Genomic DNA, 16,758 nt, shown 5'->3' on the forward strand with positions numbered 1-16,758 from the left:
ATGTCTTCACTTAATCTGTTCTTTTCCAGTTAGAAGGAGCTTCCCATTCCTTTAATTTCTTCATCCTCTCTCTCAGCATTAACTTTAATGGTCAGAGGCTTCTCAACTACTCAGTTCCAGGCAGTCCAAGTCAATGAGAAAGGATGAAATACAATGAATAGCAAATTTGAGTTCAGTTCAAACACTGTGGTTTTCACAGGCAATCGTGTAACTGGAAAATTTGGGACTGAACTTATCTTCACAATGAGACTGCAACTTACTCACTTTCTGTACATATTCTTAGCATCACTTACCACCAAAAAGTGGTTGTTTATGTGAAATGTGTCTGCAATACAAGCTCCATTACTGCAGCTGAGCACTCAGGTTTCCCGAAGTTTTCCTTTTATTAGCTTTTCCCTGATCCAAAGAGAACAAACTCAGTGTAGCTGTCAGCCCATCTTTGCTTGAGTCCACCACCAATTAACAGCAAGGTGGTGTTAAACTCCTGCAGATTATTTAAAACCTTCTGATATAGGAAAAAAAAATACCTATCATAAAAACTCCCAGTGAATAAAACCATCCATGATGAGGTCTAGTCACATCCTTACCACAAACCTTGCATTCATAAATGAAAATTCTTACAGTAAAAATCTAATAGTTTATGGCTGAGCTTCCTATCTTTATGCATTAGTGCTGATCTCCAGAGTAGCTGGAAAATGTATCTCTGATCAGTTAATGTACCCTTTTCATATATCTCACCAATGACATCTACTAAAAGGAGGCAGCAAAATTTGGGGCAAACAGACCCACAGTATGGTATAAATAAGCATTTCCAACCCACACTAGGAGAGCTTTTTCCTGCATTTAAGGCAGCTGCCAGCAATCTGTCAGAACCTCATAAGCCTAACATTGAATTTATTAGCTGTTGCTGGTTTTTGTGCCAAAGCTGCTTAACAAAATCAGCTTCATGATGGTAGATATTAACTAGAAAAAAAACCATTTTCCTATGAGAGTTTACATTTGCTATTGATAAAAATGATAGAGCAATAGCTGGTTACAGTGGCCAGGACTTTTAATGGGCTCTCACAAGCAGCTGTTGGGAGCCACTAAGTGCTCTAATTTTCACTACAGACGGGAGCAGTAAGACAGCAAATATTCCCAAAAGGAGCTGGAAGGGAGCTGTCCAAGTAGGCTGGACCTGATATTTCAGTTCTCAATTGCTTCTGGGATATTCTCCACAGAACTTTATCAAAGTTTTGTTGCTGCTGAATATTTTGCTGCCTGAGGAAGAAAAGGGTGAGCTGTTCAGCCGGGGATGCTCTGTCCCTGTTGTGGTGACACCAGAACACTGAGGCTGGCACCCTCCTCACCACACTCCTCCTCCCTGCTGTCATCCCTGTCCCATGGCCTCAGAGCTGTGCCAAGAGAAATCCCAAGTGGTATGCTCAAGAGGAAGAAACCAGGACCAAAAATCGCACCTGGAAACCATGACACCACAATGGAGAGCAAAGGGTCCCATCAAACGATCAGAGAAATGGCTCCAGGGACTCCATAACACCACAGCTGGACATGCCAGGTGTTCCTGCCCTACCTGGGGCTCTCTGGGGATTCCAGCTCCTGCATCCTTCTCTGAATGTGTCAGTGGCAGCTGTCAGCCCCAGGCTGAGCCCAGCCCAGCTCCTTGGGCAAGAGAAACCAGCTGGAAGCAACACTCGAAAGCAGGGCTTTGCAGGAAATGTGGTGCCCCCAGCAGTTTCTGGGATGGTGCTGGTGGAGGCTGCGACTTTGCAAGCACCTGGGTGCCCACAGCATGGAAATGAGGGGCTGTGGCCTGAGGAGCCCTGGGGGAAGCTGCTGAAGGAACAGGATCAAGTGTCAGTGTTGGACATGGCCACACAGACACAGGGCAGCATTCCCAGGGCAAGCTCCTCACAGGTGTGCTACAGCCTGGTCCAGCTTACTCCAGTGCTCTGGAGTACCTGATTTGGGGGAACAATTCCCACAAGGAATGGCAAGGCACAGGCCAGACACCAGTGCCTGTATTGCACTGCTTCCTACCCACTGATAAACTCCCATGCACAAAATAAACAAGGCTTTTCAGACAGCCCAGAGGCTGAGACAAGGCAAAACCCTGCAGAAGGAAAATGCTCGTGGCTAGTGAACATTGAACAGCCCAGAATCTTACAGGGGGCCTTTTTAAATGAGAGACTGTCCTGGCAGAGGTAGGAGATGCCTCCTGCACGTTCTCTACACAGCCTGTGATGGTGCATCCTGGAGAGATGAAGCAATAACAATTCTGTATTGCCTAAAAAGTGGCTGGCACAGCTAAAGTAGCACATGGCAAACAGCAAGTAAACAAATCAAGTCTCACCTAAACACAGCACAGAAAAAAGAGAAAGCTAAGCCAGTTCTGTACGTGTTCCTAAACCAGCATTCCAACAGCAATTAGTGAGAAGAGAAAAACTAGATGCCTGATTTTAATGGATCCTGACATAATAGGTGTACCAGAAATTTGATGGGAGAAAGATAATTAGAGGGACAATAACATCTTGGTGCTGATTACACTGGAAGACAAAGCAGATGTCATGTACTAAAGCTGAATCAGAATAACAAGGTAATGTCATTAATGAGCAACACAATCTCTGTGGATGGATTCCATGTTCAGATAAAAAAATGCAGAATTGTTAGTGATCACCCCTCGGGACAGCTTCAGAGACAGCAGGGTTAAACCTGATAGCAGAGAAAGTGTAAGGACAGAAAACAAAACAGCACGAGCTGACTCTCAAACACCATGCACACACCAAGAAATGTTATGCATGATGTAGAGACAAAATTTGGATATGAGCGGGGAGAAATTAGTGGGAAACTTGTTACTCTTGACTCACCCCTGCACTTGATTCAAAATGTTAGTAAGAGATCCCCTGCACGGCTGACTAACAGATTCAGCATCCTTCAGAAGCAATAAAAGTGTTTTTAGAAGTTGTGAGGAAAGGAACCCAAGAAAAGCAAGTGCTGATTAAAATACATTAAAGTGTTCAGCTAAAAGGGCAACTGAAGCTTGAGAGCCTGAAAACCACTGGATGTAGTGTAGGCCTCTGAAGCATTCACAAACCCTTCCCAGCCACTGAGAGCCTGAGAGCAAATGGCACATAATGATCAGCGTTGATAAATGCCAAGTGGGGAACATGAAGAGTCATCCTACCTTTACATATATAGTGATGGGTTCTGAATTAGCTTTTCCCCTCAGGATAGAGTTCTTGGAGAGATGACAGACACTTCTATGAAAACATTAATTCACTGCTCTGCAGAGATTAAGATGAAAAAGAAATATTAGGATCATCATAGGAAACAAAGAACAAAACAAAAAAGTCACCATGCCACCACAAGTACTCATGATGTACCCACCTGCAGCTCCCTGTGAGCACCTCTCATCCCTCCCCTGCCAGCCCCAGCTCAAAGCACTGACAATAAAATTTAAAGACATAGAGAGAACAGTGACATTTATGGTCAAAAATAGGGAAATACTTGTTTGTATGAGAAGGACAACGCAGAGCAGATTTCAGGCTAGAAAAAAAGACAAACGAGACTTGTAAGAGCCAAGTTAAAAAACAAACCTCCTTTTTTATGTACTGGGTAGATGTTCCCAAGAAGAAAAACAGAGGATCAATTTTCTAAGAGGAGCATTTAGAGACCTGCATCAGTAAAAAGAAATGTAACTGGGTCTCCCAAAAGAACTGTACACTTTCCAAAACAGCCTCTATATTCTTCTTGAATACTTCCTATTGCATTATTGTTCATATATCTGCAATAGGGTAAATCCATACACACACAAGACAAATACCTGTGCACTTCTCAGAGGAGAGCTACAATTAAGTATGCAGGAAAAAATGTGTTACTTGTATTTTATTTGTGTTCTCTTACACATCTGTTATGATTCACTGAAGTTAGTTTTAAAAGGCAATTAGACATACAAAGATGAAGCCATTCTTGCTAGCAGAATTCAAGCTAAATTCCTAATGACTGAAGGAGGAAACAATCTTGTTTTTCACGCTGGGGATGCCAGAGACGTGGGGAGCACTGAACATCATTCATTTCTCAGCCCAACGCTGAGGGTGGAAGAACATCACAGGCCCTGCACTGTGGGCCTTCAAAGGGAAACACTGAGCCCAAATACATTTAGTAAGGTACATGAGATAGTCCTCCTTTAGAGTATTTTTCATCATCTTTTCCACTCTCTTGCTCTACTCATTCTATTACTACTACACCGGGAAAAAGATAATATGGATACAAAGATATCCCCCAGTCTGCTCAGTATCAAACACAGGATTCAATCTGCTTGAAGCCAGAGCCACCAAAAGTCATAGAAAACACATCATCACATAGAAGAGAATCATTTCATGAGTCACAGCTCCACCTCACCTTCCAAAATAAAGAAACTGATGAAGAGCTGAAGCTAAACAAACCCAAAACTCAGCTTTTCCTCTCTCCCCTCAGCAGTGTCAGGTATTTCTCCCCTGGTTTCCCACGTTCTGCAAAGCGCAGCCTCTCGTCTGGGTGCCAGCCCTCCATGTGCCCTTGCTGCCTGCTTTGGCTGATCAGAACAGGCAGGTTTGGGTACCTCAGGTGCCGTGCAGGCTCGGGGGGCTGGCTGTGTCCGGGGTGAGGCTCTCTCAGTGCTTTCCCTCTGCAGCTGATGGGCAGATGGTCGGCTCTGCTGTGACGCAGGAACTCAGTCCCAGTGCCAGCCACAACAACATGCTCAGGGTTTATTCTTTCCACCATTTTCTATTGATCACTCCAGTGTTTCTGGCTTGTAATTCCCAGTATTGGAATAGCAGAGAAGAGCAGATGACTAAACCCGTCAGAATGGCACTGGAACAGAGAGTGAGATTTCCATAAAGCTGGCCTTGCTGCTCTTCCAAAACAATGTGCACAACATTTCACTGTGTGTGCCCATTTGTCTGATTTTTCCTCTTTTCTCTCTTGAAGAAGAGAGATTTAAGCAAGATCCAGGTGTCAGTTCCAACAAAGTCACTAAGTCTGAAAGAGCAGAGCAGTGAGTCAAGAAACACAAGGACAGCAAACACAGGCCAGGAGACACACGAGCAGAACTTTGTGTGGCTGCTAACACGAGCAAAGGTAACAACTGCCCATGTCCCACAGAGTGAATGGAGACAAGGAGCAGAGTGAAATGCTTCTGCACAAAGAAGAGATGACTCCTGCAGGGCTCCCTCTGTGCAGGTGCACACACCCAGAAGCAGGGCTGGCCCTCACACAAGGTTCTTTTGCTCCCACATGGGGTGACACCTGTCTAGTTGACTTCTCACAGCCTCTTGTGGTTTCCCTGTGTTTTGTGGCAGTTCAGGGATCTTGGGGACAATGACTGTGAGCCACAGGGCGAGAGCAGCACCTTCTCCCCCAGGCAGCAGCAGCAGGGTCTGGGTTAGCAGCTGCCAGTGGGGAGGTGAGAAGGTTCCCCACTCCCCAGAACAGCTTTGCTTGGACACTGATGTCTCCTCAGCTGCTCAGCAATGCAGCACTGGCGTGTCCTTCAAGTGCCACACTCTTGATTTCATCTCAGCCAGGCACGAGGATCTCAGTGCTTATTTAGGAGCACACATTGCTCAGCTCCACTGCTTCGAGCAGACAGAAGGCTTTTGGTCATAGGATGAACTGTGATGCAGAAAAACCCCCAAAGCTTCTACTTGCCTGCATCAGACTTTCTCAGATGGCTCAGGGCTGAACTGGCAGAGGAGTGACTGGGGCTGGTGTCTCACCACGGCTCAGACAGACCCTGGCTGTCAGGGCAGACACTGAGTTATGAGAACTCCAACCCTCTCCCAGAGCTCTCTGCTGCCTGCAGCATGGTCCAGCCTGGCCACTTGCTCAGGGACAGAGTGTGACAGCTCAGGGGAGGCTGCTTTGGTCACCCCTGAGCCCAGCTCTGCCCTGGGAAGGGCTGGGGTGCAGCAGCCACAGATGCACAGTGAGCAAGGCTCAGGCAGTGGGTGTTCCTCAGGAGGATGAATTCCCACTGAGCCATTCTGAATATGAGCTTGCCTCAATTAGGAAGCTAATTTTCTGTCTGAAAGGGCCCTCAGAAATCAATACAGATTCCAGACCATTTCTTCTTGGGCACTGCTCAGGCAGGCTGGGCTTTCAGCAGGCAGTGTCACACAGCATGGCAGGTAATACATTCATTTATGGGATTCTTTATGCTGGATAATTTCCAAGCCACTCTCTAAAATGCATGACAGACATTTCCAGGCACACAACCCCTGCCTTTCCTGGGTATAACATAGTTAACATGACTCAGCAACATCCTTCAGGAATAGCAATATGATTGTCCCTGAAGAAATCCTTTAAGAGCACACAGCTCATGTTTATGCATTTAAAACGCTTTGAACTTGCCCAGCAATTCCTCTGTTGGCCACCTCTTCAGTGTTTCCTTGAGAACATGCACCAACACTGGACCTTTGACAGTCATTTCCATGGCCTGAGCAGCCTGAAGGAGCATCCAGAAGACGATTTCATTATTTCACCTGGAGATACGACCTCAAAATCTGGTGTCAGATCCTGTTGGCATAGTGAGCTGGCACCAAAACCCAACTTTTCTGATTTGACAAGTATGCATCAATCTCCATGGCTGCATGTGACTGTGGGTGGTAGGAGGTACAGATGTGATTTAAACTCTCCAGAACTGGTTTGTTGGCCACATTAATCTCAAAAACTCAACAGTAATTGAAATTATGGACCTCTGGCATTCCAGAAACAGCAGCAAATGCTTCTTTATCATCCTGCACACAATCCCATTCAGATGTTATCCACGTTCTTGGTGTTTCAATCCAAATTGCTAACAAGCATTAGGATGGTTTTCATAATGCCACACAAGAATCATCTCGGCATTTTGTGGGGAAGGAGCACAGATGAACGTGTCAGGCTTGCCATGCCTCAGTTTAACAGAGCTCTCTCATGGAAAGGATGGAGTGAAATGTTGCTGGTTTGTGTCAGGAAATGGCAGTGCATTTGAACAAGGAATGAACTTCGGGTATCAAGCAGTCAAACTCAGCTCAAAGCCCTGGAAGTCATTACCAGTGCTGTTCTTTGGGTTCCTTCATCAGGAACTCACTGAATGCCTCGAGTTCTTCTAAGCAGAGCTCCCATGATTTTATCAAACCCTGCTTTACAGGAAGCTCAGACTGGAGCTCCGTGGCTCAGTCCACTCACAGCACCCTCCTCAGTGGCCAGGGCTCACCTGAAATGGTTTCAGCTTCTGGGAATGGCTTTGTGAGACTCATTGCAGGCTGAGCTAAAGATTCTTTCTCTCACTGTCAGACAAAATGTTCCATTGGTGTCATCTGTTCAGGACTGTCTGCAATATCCTTTTTCTACCATCTTGGCTCAGGCAGATGCACTCAAGTTGATCACCACCTCTGCAGAGCTGCATTCACCTGGATTCACACCTATGTGTGCAGATCTGTGATCTCCTTTCCAAATGCTGCTGCTCTCTGCTGTGTGACAGAAAGGCAAAGCACTGATCCTGCCAGATGGGTCACGGAGTGCCTGAAACCCCAGCGATCTTGTGGGTGACAGTTCTCCTCTCAGTCACAATGAAGAGTGTGCTCACTTCACTGGAGAGTGCTGGGAAATTAATTTCCTTGTAACAATGCTGCTGCAGCACCTAAACCCTTGAGGAGGTGGCACTGGTGCTTCCCACCATGAACTCCACAGAGAAGACAGTCTCTCATACATCGATTAGGAAATAACAAAGCTCAGAGGCACAAAGTTCTTTAATGTCCCAGCTACTGCACTGATCTTCCTGCCACGAGATCAGATATGAAAGTGATATGATTCCTTCTGATGCAGGAGCCCTGTGATATAAGTTGATTTATGTGAAATCTTTTGGTGAGTCTCAGATTTTTAATCTCCAATTCTGGGTGAGAAACTGAGCCCAGGTCCTGAAATTTCAGGGATTTTGCTTCACAGGGAGGTTGTCCTGAAGCTGGTGACCCTTTTTCCTCCGGGCAAAGCCTCACAATCTGTGGTGCTCAGGTTCAGAGCAATCCCACCTGGGACATACAGCATATCTGTGGGGTGGGAGCAAAGATCCAAAGTGTCCCACAGCACACAGAAGTAGCTCTGTCATTGTCAGCAACACTGCTGAGCAGTGACAGACCAGCTGGTGGAGGAGCACCAGGGACACAAATGACAGGAAAAGGTGTGTTAGAACAGGAGGTGGTGATGGTACTGATGTCAAGGCCATCCAGATTGCAGCGCCCAGCTCCCTGCGGGATGGGAGATACAGGACAAGCTGCTGTGCCACAGGGACAGGACAGGACAGAGTGACAGCTCCCTGCCAGCTCCTGGCCAGCACAGAACAGAACATGCAAACCCAGCACGTTCTTCTCACCTAAAAAAAGCCCAGCAGGCGTGAGGAGGACTTGACAGCTGTCATCCTCTGCATCATCCCAGGGAATCCTGGAAACATTGGCTGAGCACATCCTGCCTTGGTGTTTGCATGCTGGGTGGGCTCCTCACACACGCCCACCCTCCTGAGGAGGTGTGTGCAGGAGTGCCACTGAAACCACCTGGGGTTTAGCTTTGCTTTAAAGTCCAAGCCTCTCTTTTCCTAGGAGGTCTCACATTGGAATGTCCTTGGCACAGTGGCACATCCCAGCTGAGCTCCTCCCCAGCCCCTTCTCTGCACAGGCAGCAGTGGGTTTGTTGAATAAACAATGCATAAACAGGATGGAGACCAAAGGATGAGAGGAATCTGTTGATTGATGAGAGTACAGATCCTCAGTTACAGACCATCCGGGTAGAACTCTCTAAGTGAACCAAGTACTGACTCTTCTGAAAGAAAGATTTTCCATAAAAGCTGAGTTAGGCCAGACACATCCCTGGGGCAGAGTACACAGGCTGGAGGGGAGTAAGCAGAGAGAAGAGATGACAGCAGAGAAGATTGGAAAAGAGAAAAATCCCCTGGAGATCTTCTTCCCTGTCACCTGGAATGACTGAGGTCCCCTCAAGAGCAGGAGCTCTCTACCTTGCAGGAAGGAGGCTGTAAGAGGCTGTGATGCCAAGTGACTGCCTCATGAATCTCATGTTGAGAGAGGAGCAGTGGGAGATCACTTCACCATCAGCACAGAACAGAAAGACTCTGTCTCTTGAATTAATAACCTGAAGCAACTGTTCTGCTTCAGGCAGCCACAGGAAAATGCAAAATTCAGATACAGGTTGCATTTTCTGGGTGTTATTATTTCAGATGAAATTCAGAATTAGAGAAGCAGGACAGGACATAGAACTATGCAAGCACTGCATGTGGGACTTGCCTTTCCCCACGTTAGAGGGACTAAAAAAAAGGCACAGAGCAGGTATTCAGTTATATCATGGAATAAGACAAGAGAGTTCCTTGATAGATATGAACAAAGCCCTAAAAAAGTATTAATTGACTATGCCTCCCACAGCAAACTCACCCAGCCTTTGTGTCTCGTCAGAAAAAGGATTTACAGGAGAGCAAAACTCACATCTCATTGAGCTTTTCATCATTTCCTTGCAAGGTTATCCTGCTGGCAAAGCCACTCTTATCCCAGCCCTGTGGGAAGGGAAGCCAAAGCACTCCCTGTGTCACAGCCACACAGTCAGGTGTTCCTCCCTCCTGCTCCTTTCTCCTTCCTCAGGACAATGAAGGACACCAGCTGGGCCTGGGAGCCCTCCAGGCTCAGCTCCCAGAGCCCTCCTGTCCCTCTGAACGTGTCCCCTTGCAATGGATAAACCATTGTTCCCACAGGGACACTGCACCTCCCCAGCTCCCTGCTCTTTCCAAAATCACTGCACGGGTGCCTGCAGCACCAGCTACAGGCACTGGCTCATAGGTGGGCAACAGAGAGAGTGCATTTATAGAGCTGAGTACATCACCTGAACCCCCAGAACCATCCCCAAAACCATCCACCAAGCCCCCAGACCCCTCCTGCAGGGCTGCACTCCAGCTTCTTGTTCCCCTCTCTGTAGGTGATCCAGGACAGCCCTGGCCCAGGAGCAGAACCCAGCATTTGTCCTGGTTAGATTTCATGGGGTTGGTGACACTCAAATCTGCCAAGATCTCTCTCTATGGACCCTCCATTCTCAAGGGACTCGAGGTCTCCTCCTGATTTAGGATCACCAGAAGCAAATCTCCCTAAGTGTGTCCAGGTCATTGATAAAAACACCCAAGAGAATTGGCCCCAACCCTGAGCACCTCCAGCCTGATGTTACCCCGTGGGATCCCTGAGCTCTTTGAGCCCAGGTGCTCCCCAGGGAGGCAGAGATGGAGCCACACCACAGGGTGAGCTGCAGACACTGCCCTGGTGTGCACAGAGCACCAGTGGGGGCCCACAGGGGCTGACTCAGGGCAACAAACACCTGGGCAGGTGTTTGGGCTAAATTACTTACAGCTCATTAGTTAGGGCTCTCTGCTGCCTCGGTCTGTAGGTCAGGTTTACCTTATCTAATTCTTCCAAACTCAAACCATTCCATCATTCTCTCATCATAGACACTGCTGGGCTGAGAAAATGAGGCAGAATCCTTTCTAAACCCTGCTGTATCTCAGAACAACACTCTTGCTCTCTCTCACTTGCATTCCTTTTTGGAAGAGTGTGCCAGTTGCCTGATACCAAATTGACTAAGAGGAGTGAGATAAGCAGCTGTTTGCTGTTGATAGATGCAATATTGCACACACAGCCACTGTGAGCAATTAAAAGCTTTATTTATTGCTATCTCTGTGGTGTGGTTTAAGAACTCAAAAGGTCAGCTACAGTGGCAACAACGAATAGCACATATTAATTAGATGTAATTATATAGATGAATTCTGAAACAAAATATGAGCTGGGATCAGCATGGTCACCAAGAGGACACTCAAATATTTGATAAAAGTGAGACTGCATATCTGGTTTGATAAGCTGGACTGTAGGCTTTATCACACATGTGAGGAGAGAAGGTATTAATATAAGTGAAGCCTGTAGCAGTCTCTATGGTTACAGCTAGCATTTTCTAATATAAGCCATTGTCTTCAGATGCTTAACTTTCCATGTTTCAACTGCTTAGCCTGAAATTTTCCATCACTGCTCATTGTTTCCAGGTGAATTCTCTAGCAATCAGGTTAGCAAATGTACTGGAGAATTCGAGCAGATTCTCATGCTGAAGCAGCAATTGGAAATTGGGCAGGGACTCAATCTTATCATCTGTTCCCATCCTCTCCAATTTACCCCGTGGCTTGGTGACTTTCAAAGACTCAGCACATCCTGCTGGAGGTTTTGTGCTGGAGCTGCTAAAGGTGACATCTCGTGGTGGAGCATCAGTCCCTGCTGGGCACTGCCCCCAGTGCTGCAGAGCTCAGACACAGCCCTGCCTCTCAGGGCTGCACCCAGGGGCTGAGCAGACTCCAGCCAGGCTGAGCTTTGCATCTGCAGCTCCTCAGCTGAGCGTGTTGCAAACATCTGTGCCCACTTTGCTGTAATTGTGGCAGTTTCTGTGTCAGTCCCGGGGACACAAACCCTGTGAGGTGGATCCAAACACCCCGAGTCAGAACTGCCATCCTGCAGGGCTCCAGTTGCTCAGAACAGCCCCCAACTCCAGGCTGTGGCAGGAATTATAAAATACGGGCTGAATGCATTTTCTTTGAGGAAAAGAGGCATCCAAGCCCGTCCAGCTCCCAGCAGCACACAGACAGTCAGGTCTCCTGTGCCATCCCCTCCCTGCCTGCTGGATTGTGCTCATCTAAACTGTGGCACAGGTGGGAAAATTAATTCTGTGAGCTGTGCCCTGGCTCAGAGGAGCCCAAAGGTTCTCACATGTACCCACAGAGGTTCTGTAGCCAAGCTGAACAAGAACAAGCAACAGCTTGTTCCTTCTGCAGTGTCTTTACCACCCTGCCACTCTCCACGTCTTCATTCACAGCTTTTTCTGTTTTTCAGAGTTTGAGCTGTGGTTTCCTGGGTTTAAATTCTATGAATCACAGAATCATTAAGGCTAGAAAAGACCCCCAAGATCATCAAGGCCAACCTTTTACCAAATGCCCCCATGCCCCCAAACCACATTGGGAAGTGCCACCTTTACTTGTTTTCTGAACACTTCCAGGGATGGGGACTCCATTACTTCCCTGGGCAGACTGAGCTTAATAACTTTTCCAGTCAAGAAATTTTTCTCAATATACAGTGGATGAGATAAACATTAAAAAAAAAAAAATTACAACTGATGAACTTAAAAACCAACCAACTTTTTTCTAAAATTCCTAACACACAGTTGCTCCTAGATGTTCCCGATTTCCTAATTAATTTTTGCCAACTTTAACGTGTTGAAAGTATTCCCCAGGTGCTGACTGGCTGCTGCTCTTTGCCCCCAGGTGTGCTGTGGCTCTCAGTGGTGTCCGAGGTGTTGTACATCATGCTGTTGGTCGTCGGGTTCAGCCTCATGTGCCTCGAGCTCTTTCATTCAAGCAGTGTCATAGATGGGCTCAAGTTAAATGCCTTTGCTGCTGTCTTCACTGTGCTTTCAGGTATGAACCTCCCCTTCCCCTTTCACCACCACAAAGCAAAATTCTACAACTCTGAAAGAATAAAGAACCAGAGGCTCCAAGGCTCTCCCTTATCCCCATTTAGCTATCGCAGTTTTTCACTGTAATTTTTTGCTCCTTTGGCACAAAGACTGCATGATAAATTCGCCTCTTGCCAGGGAGAAGTGAATATCCTCATTCCTGATTTCACAGCAGCAATGCAGTAATTATCCTTCCCCAGCCATTACCACAGCTCCAGCCTCAGCTCCATTTGCAGCATCATCACACTCATTTTCCAGAGGAAAATTAAAAACATGGAACTCTGAAAAGTCTTTTTTTGTGTTAATCCTGAAAGTAGGTGAAGGCTGGAAAACCAAAGAAAGGAGCTCATCTTGTTAATTACCAAAATTGAGAATTTAAAGGGTTCTAATAATGGCACTGAGGAGCCAGGCCTGGGACCAGCACATCTCCCAGAACAACTGTCTCAATCTGCAACTGGGGCTCCTCACCAAATGAACTTGAGGAATTCGCTTCTCTAAAAGAAGCCCAACCACGTGGTGAAGTGCCCCCTCAATTCTGTGAGGGTTTTTCAGGCTAAACCCCCCCTTTCCAGGATTTATCCAAGCATCCAGAGTGCCCCTGTGAGCACTCCTGCATGGACCTCTCTGGCAGAAAGAATTTCTGCAATAAGTGTATTTTATTCTGCTGCATTTCAGGCTGGAAGATACAAAACCAGGCAGTGTACATTCTGGGAAGGACTTTGTATCTTCAGGGATAGCTGCAAATAGTGAAATAATAACTAAAAGAAAAGGTCAGAAGTAGAGCTGAGTGACAAAAAATTTGGTAAGAACTACCAAAGCATATTTTTCTGCTTTGGATATTATTTGGAACTTAAAAAAATATCAGTTCTATTTTCAAAATCAAACTCTGTGGAATTCTTCAGCATTCATCATTTACTTCCATGCTGTTCCTCTCTCCCCTCACCATTAACTGCAGTTTTAAAGTTTTGTAAGAATGATGAAGTTTTCTTTCCTACACAACTTTCTATTTTTATTTTGGCCTTCCCTCTTTCTAAGTGCATTGCCAAGATAATCCAAATATAAACTTCAAAATTTTACAGGGAAAAATGATAGAGGAATTGAAACAAGGATAAAACTCCAAACCCCAGTACACTGCTAGCTGTTATTTGCAATGACAGGGATATCAGAGGAAAGAAGAAAATTATATTTATTTAAGCTTAGCATATTTATAATGACATAGCTTAATAGAAATTAGGTAATGAAGAGGACTTTCCATTGGAGCATAACACTCCTCATTAAATTCATGCTTGAGTTCCCTCATAAAAGTGCAATGAGATCTCCACATTCTCATAGCTCACCATCTAAAGGTTAGGAAAAATATCCCAATAGTGTGGTCACTTATTAATGTTCCTATGAGCCACTAAAAAATACCCCACAACATCACAATTTTGGTAACTTACATGTCTCTCATATAATATTTATAATAAAATATTTTAATTAATGTGATATATTTCCCAAATTACTCTTCTCGTCAAAAATATGGGAAACGCTCTAAGATACATTGTCTTTTCCAAATTTCCTTCATCTCCATCTTTCCAAAGTTCCTTAATTTCTCCCATTAGTGACACCTCCAAGCAGCTCTGGTGCTGCAGGGCTCAGGATCTCTGTGAAGGGTCCGTGTTTCTGCACTCCACAGCCCCAGGATTTTCCATCTGCAAACACCTCTTGCCCTGGAGCCCGGATGGGCACAGGCGTTGTGCCCTCCCTGCCCAGCCTCAAGCAACCAGCTGGGGGAAAGGATGGTCCTGGGCATGGAGCAGTTGTTGGTCTGTGTTACAGGCAGCTCCTTTTTGCTCATTAACTCCAGAAAAAAGGGCCAGAGGGTTTCCCCATGGAGAGCTTGGCAAGGCACAGCTAAAATAGACCAAAGCAGGAGTGAATGAAGCAGCACAACAGAAGATTTGCATTATTCTGTTTTAATTTGGATGTGGCATAACAGCCCCCACAGCCCTGCCAGGGGCAGACCCAGCCTCACCCTGCCCTGCCATTCAGGCAGGTGAAACAAAAAACATTTCCAGTGTTTGCTGGTGACCTCCTCCTCCTCACCTGGACCAGGGAGTGTCACCTCCTCCTCCTCACCTGGACCAGGGAGTGTCACCTCAGCCTCCCACACAGGCACAGGGCTGCAGGTGCTGGGACCCTGTGCAAGGTTTGTGTGACAGAACCCAGCAGCTCAGCCCTGCTCCTCCTGGCTCTGTCAAACCTCCTGCTGCCTCTCAGTGACTGTGACAGCTCTCAGGGCAGGCTGTAATATTTCATTAGGGCTGAAAAATCACTGACAGGACATATAGAAACAGCAAACTCCAAATTTGAGATCAAGGCACAACTGTCAGCTGAAGAAAAATCCACTGATTTAAAAAGTTCAGCAAGCTCCCGGTGCATTCTGGAAATTAAATACAACCAGAAAAAAGCAAGGTGTGCAGCACTTTGCTGTGCTCCCCTTAGGCCACCCACCCTGCCCAAATCTCATTGCTCCTGGAGTGAATTGCTCTTTCCACCTCCCATCTTTGCAGTGTCACTCCAACAGGAGGCAGCTGAGCACATCACCCCAGCTCCCTGTAACACAAGGTCTCCCTCAGCCTCTGCACTTGTTTGTATCAAATCTGACATTTCTCTTGCTGAAGGTCCTGCTCAACATGCCCACAACACAAACATTTCATCTCCCAGAACTGCCCTGAATTATCCACATGTCTGGGACTAAAGGAGTGCTTTAGGTTCTGAGAGTAAGAAGGAAAAAAGAGCCAAAAATTGGGGGTGGCTGGGGGAGGGAAATCAGGATCTTCCATGCACGTGAAGGGCAACCATGGAAAAAATTAGATGGTCACAGAGAAGAGTGAGTGGATGGTCAAAGTGTAACACACAGACCTCACTGTCCCCACCATGGCAGAATATTGGTATTTCTAAGTGCCTTGAACTGCCTCTGCAGCACAAGAGGCTTTTGCACATCTGTGGCTGCAAGAACTATTTGGGATATTCTGATGCAGCCCCAGCTCCTCAGTTGAACCCACACAGAGCTCACTGGGGACCATCACCCTGCACTGCCATGGCAGGAAATCCCAAATTACAGCAGCTAGAAAACTCCCCAAGCCTCAGAGCTGCTCCTGGCCACCACTGCTTGAAAAGTGGGCTTTGGTTTTGCTCACAAGGATTTTTAAATACAAAGCTCAGGTGGTTTTTGTGTTTAAACTGCAGGGCCACAGTGGCCAGCTAAGGGCAGAGCCACTCAGGCCACCCTGTGGTTTATTGCAGCCTCGTTCTTTAACATGGCAGAGCCTCAAAGTCTGATCCTCACCCACTGCACTTCTCTCAGTGAGCTCTAGCAGTGCCACAAAAGCATCACCAGCCCTGCCCCACCAAAAGCACCCCAATGGTGTCCTCTCAGCACACATCATCAGGGAACCAAGCTCCCTTCACTTCCTGCTGCAGCTTCCAAGTGTTTTATGAGAGTTCAAATTCATAAATCTCAGCAGCTGCTGGGACAAGACACGGTCGTGTGGTGTGACCACACTGAGCCTCTGCTCACCTGTCACCTGAGGGCTGTCTGTGATGGGCTGGGAGGTGGCTGTGGGTGCCACACCCCTGGTCTGCAGCAGCAGGCTTGCTGGGGATGCTCCCTGTGCAATATTTTCTTCAACGATTTTCTTTCTTCAACTGCTCTTTTAATTGAGAATTCAGAATGATGTAAAATAATGAGCTCTCAGTCACATCTTCCCTCTGCCCATGCAGCTCCCTCCTCCACAGTAGAACAGGAGGTATAAAAGTACAACAAAGACTTTTTTGGAGCTCTCAAAGCACTTCCAGCAGTAGCTCCCTCAAGAATGACAAAAAAAAACGATGGCACAAAAATTCCTGTTGTAATCCCTGCTTCCCAGGTCTCTTGGGGATGGTGGCACACATGATGTACACTCAAGTTTTCCAAGTGACCGTCAGCCTTGGCCCAGAGGACTGGCGACCACATTCCTGGGACTATGGATGGTCCTTCTGGTAAGTGTCCCCCCGTCCATGTCTCTTCTCTTTGGGGCTGTTCCCTCGGCCTGTTGGGATGGACATTCCACCTCCAATTTCCCTGTGGATTTCCAGCTGCCAAACCTGCAGGAGCACAGGCGCCCAGGGAGGCTGGGGGACAGTTCTGGGTGGCTGTGCAGCAGCAGCTGTGCTATCAGCAGGTAC

General features: G+C 46.8%; 1 protein-coding gene across 2 annotated transcripts in view; it reads left to right on the top strand.

Moving 5' to 3' along the window:
* GSG1L (GSG1 like) overlaps window positions 1-16,758 on the top strand; it is a 53,999-nt gene that overhangs the window by 18,829 nt on the left and 18,412 nt on the right. For both annotated transcript variants that reach the window (XM_088174527.1, XM_088174526.1), the window contains exons 3-4: window positions 12,359-12,511; window positions 16,461-16,572. In XM_088174527.1, coding sequence (XP_088030653.1) covers window positions 12,359-12,511; window positions 16,461-16,572 — 265 coding nt within the window. The remainder of the gene's footprint in view (window positions 1-12,358; window positions 12,512-16,460; window positions 16,573-16,758) is intronic.

The sequence above is a fragment of the Sturnus vulgaris genome, chromosome 16 (genome assembly GCF_052056855.1).
Source record: "Sturnus vulgaris isolate bStuVul1 chromosome 16, bStuVul1.hap1, whole genome shotgun sequence".
NCBI lineage: Eukaryota > Metazoa > Chordata > Aves > Passeriformes > Sturnidae > Sturnus > Sturnus vulgaris.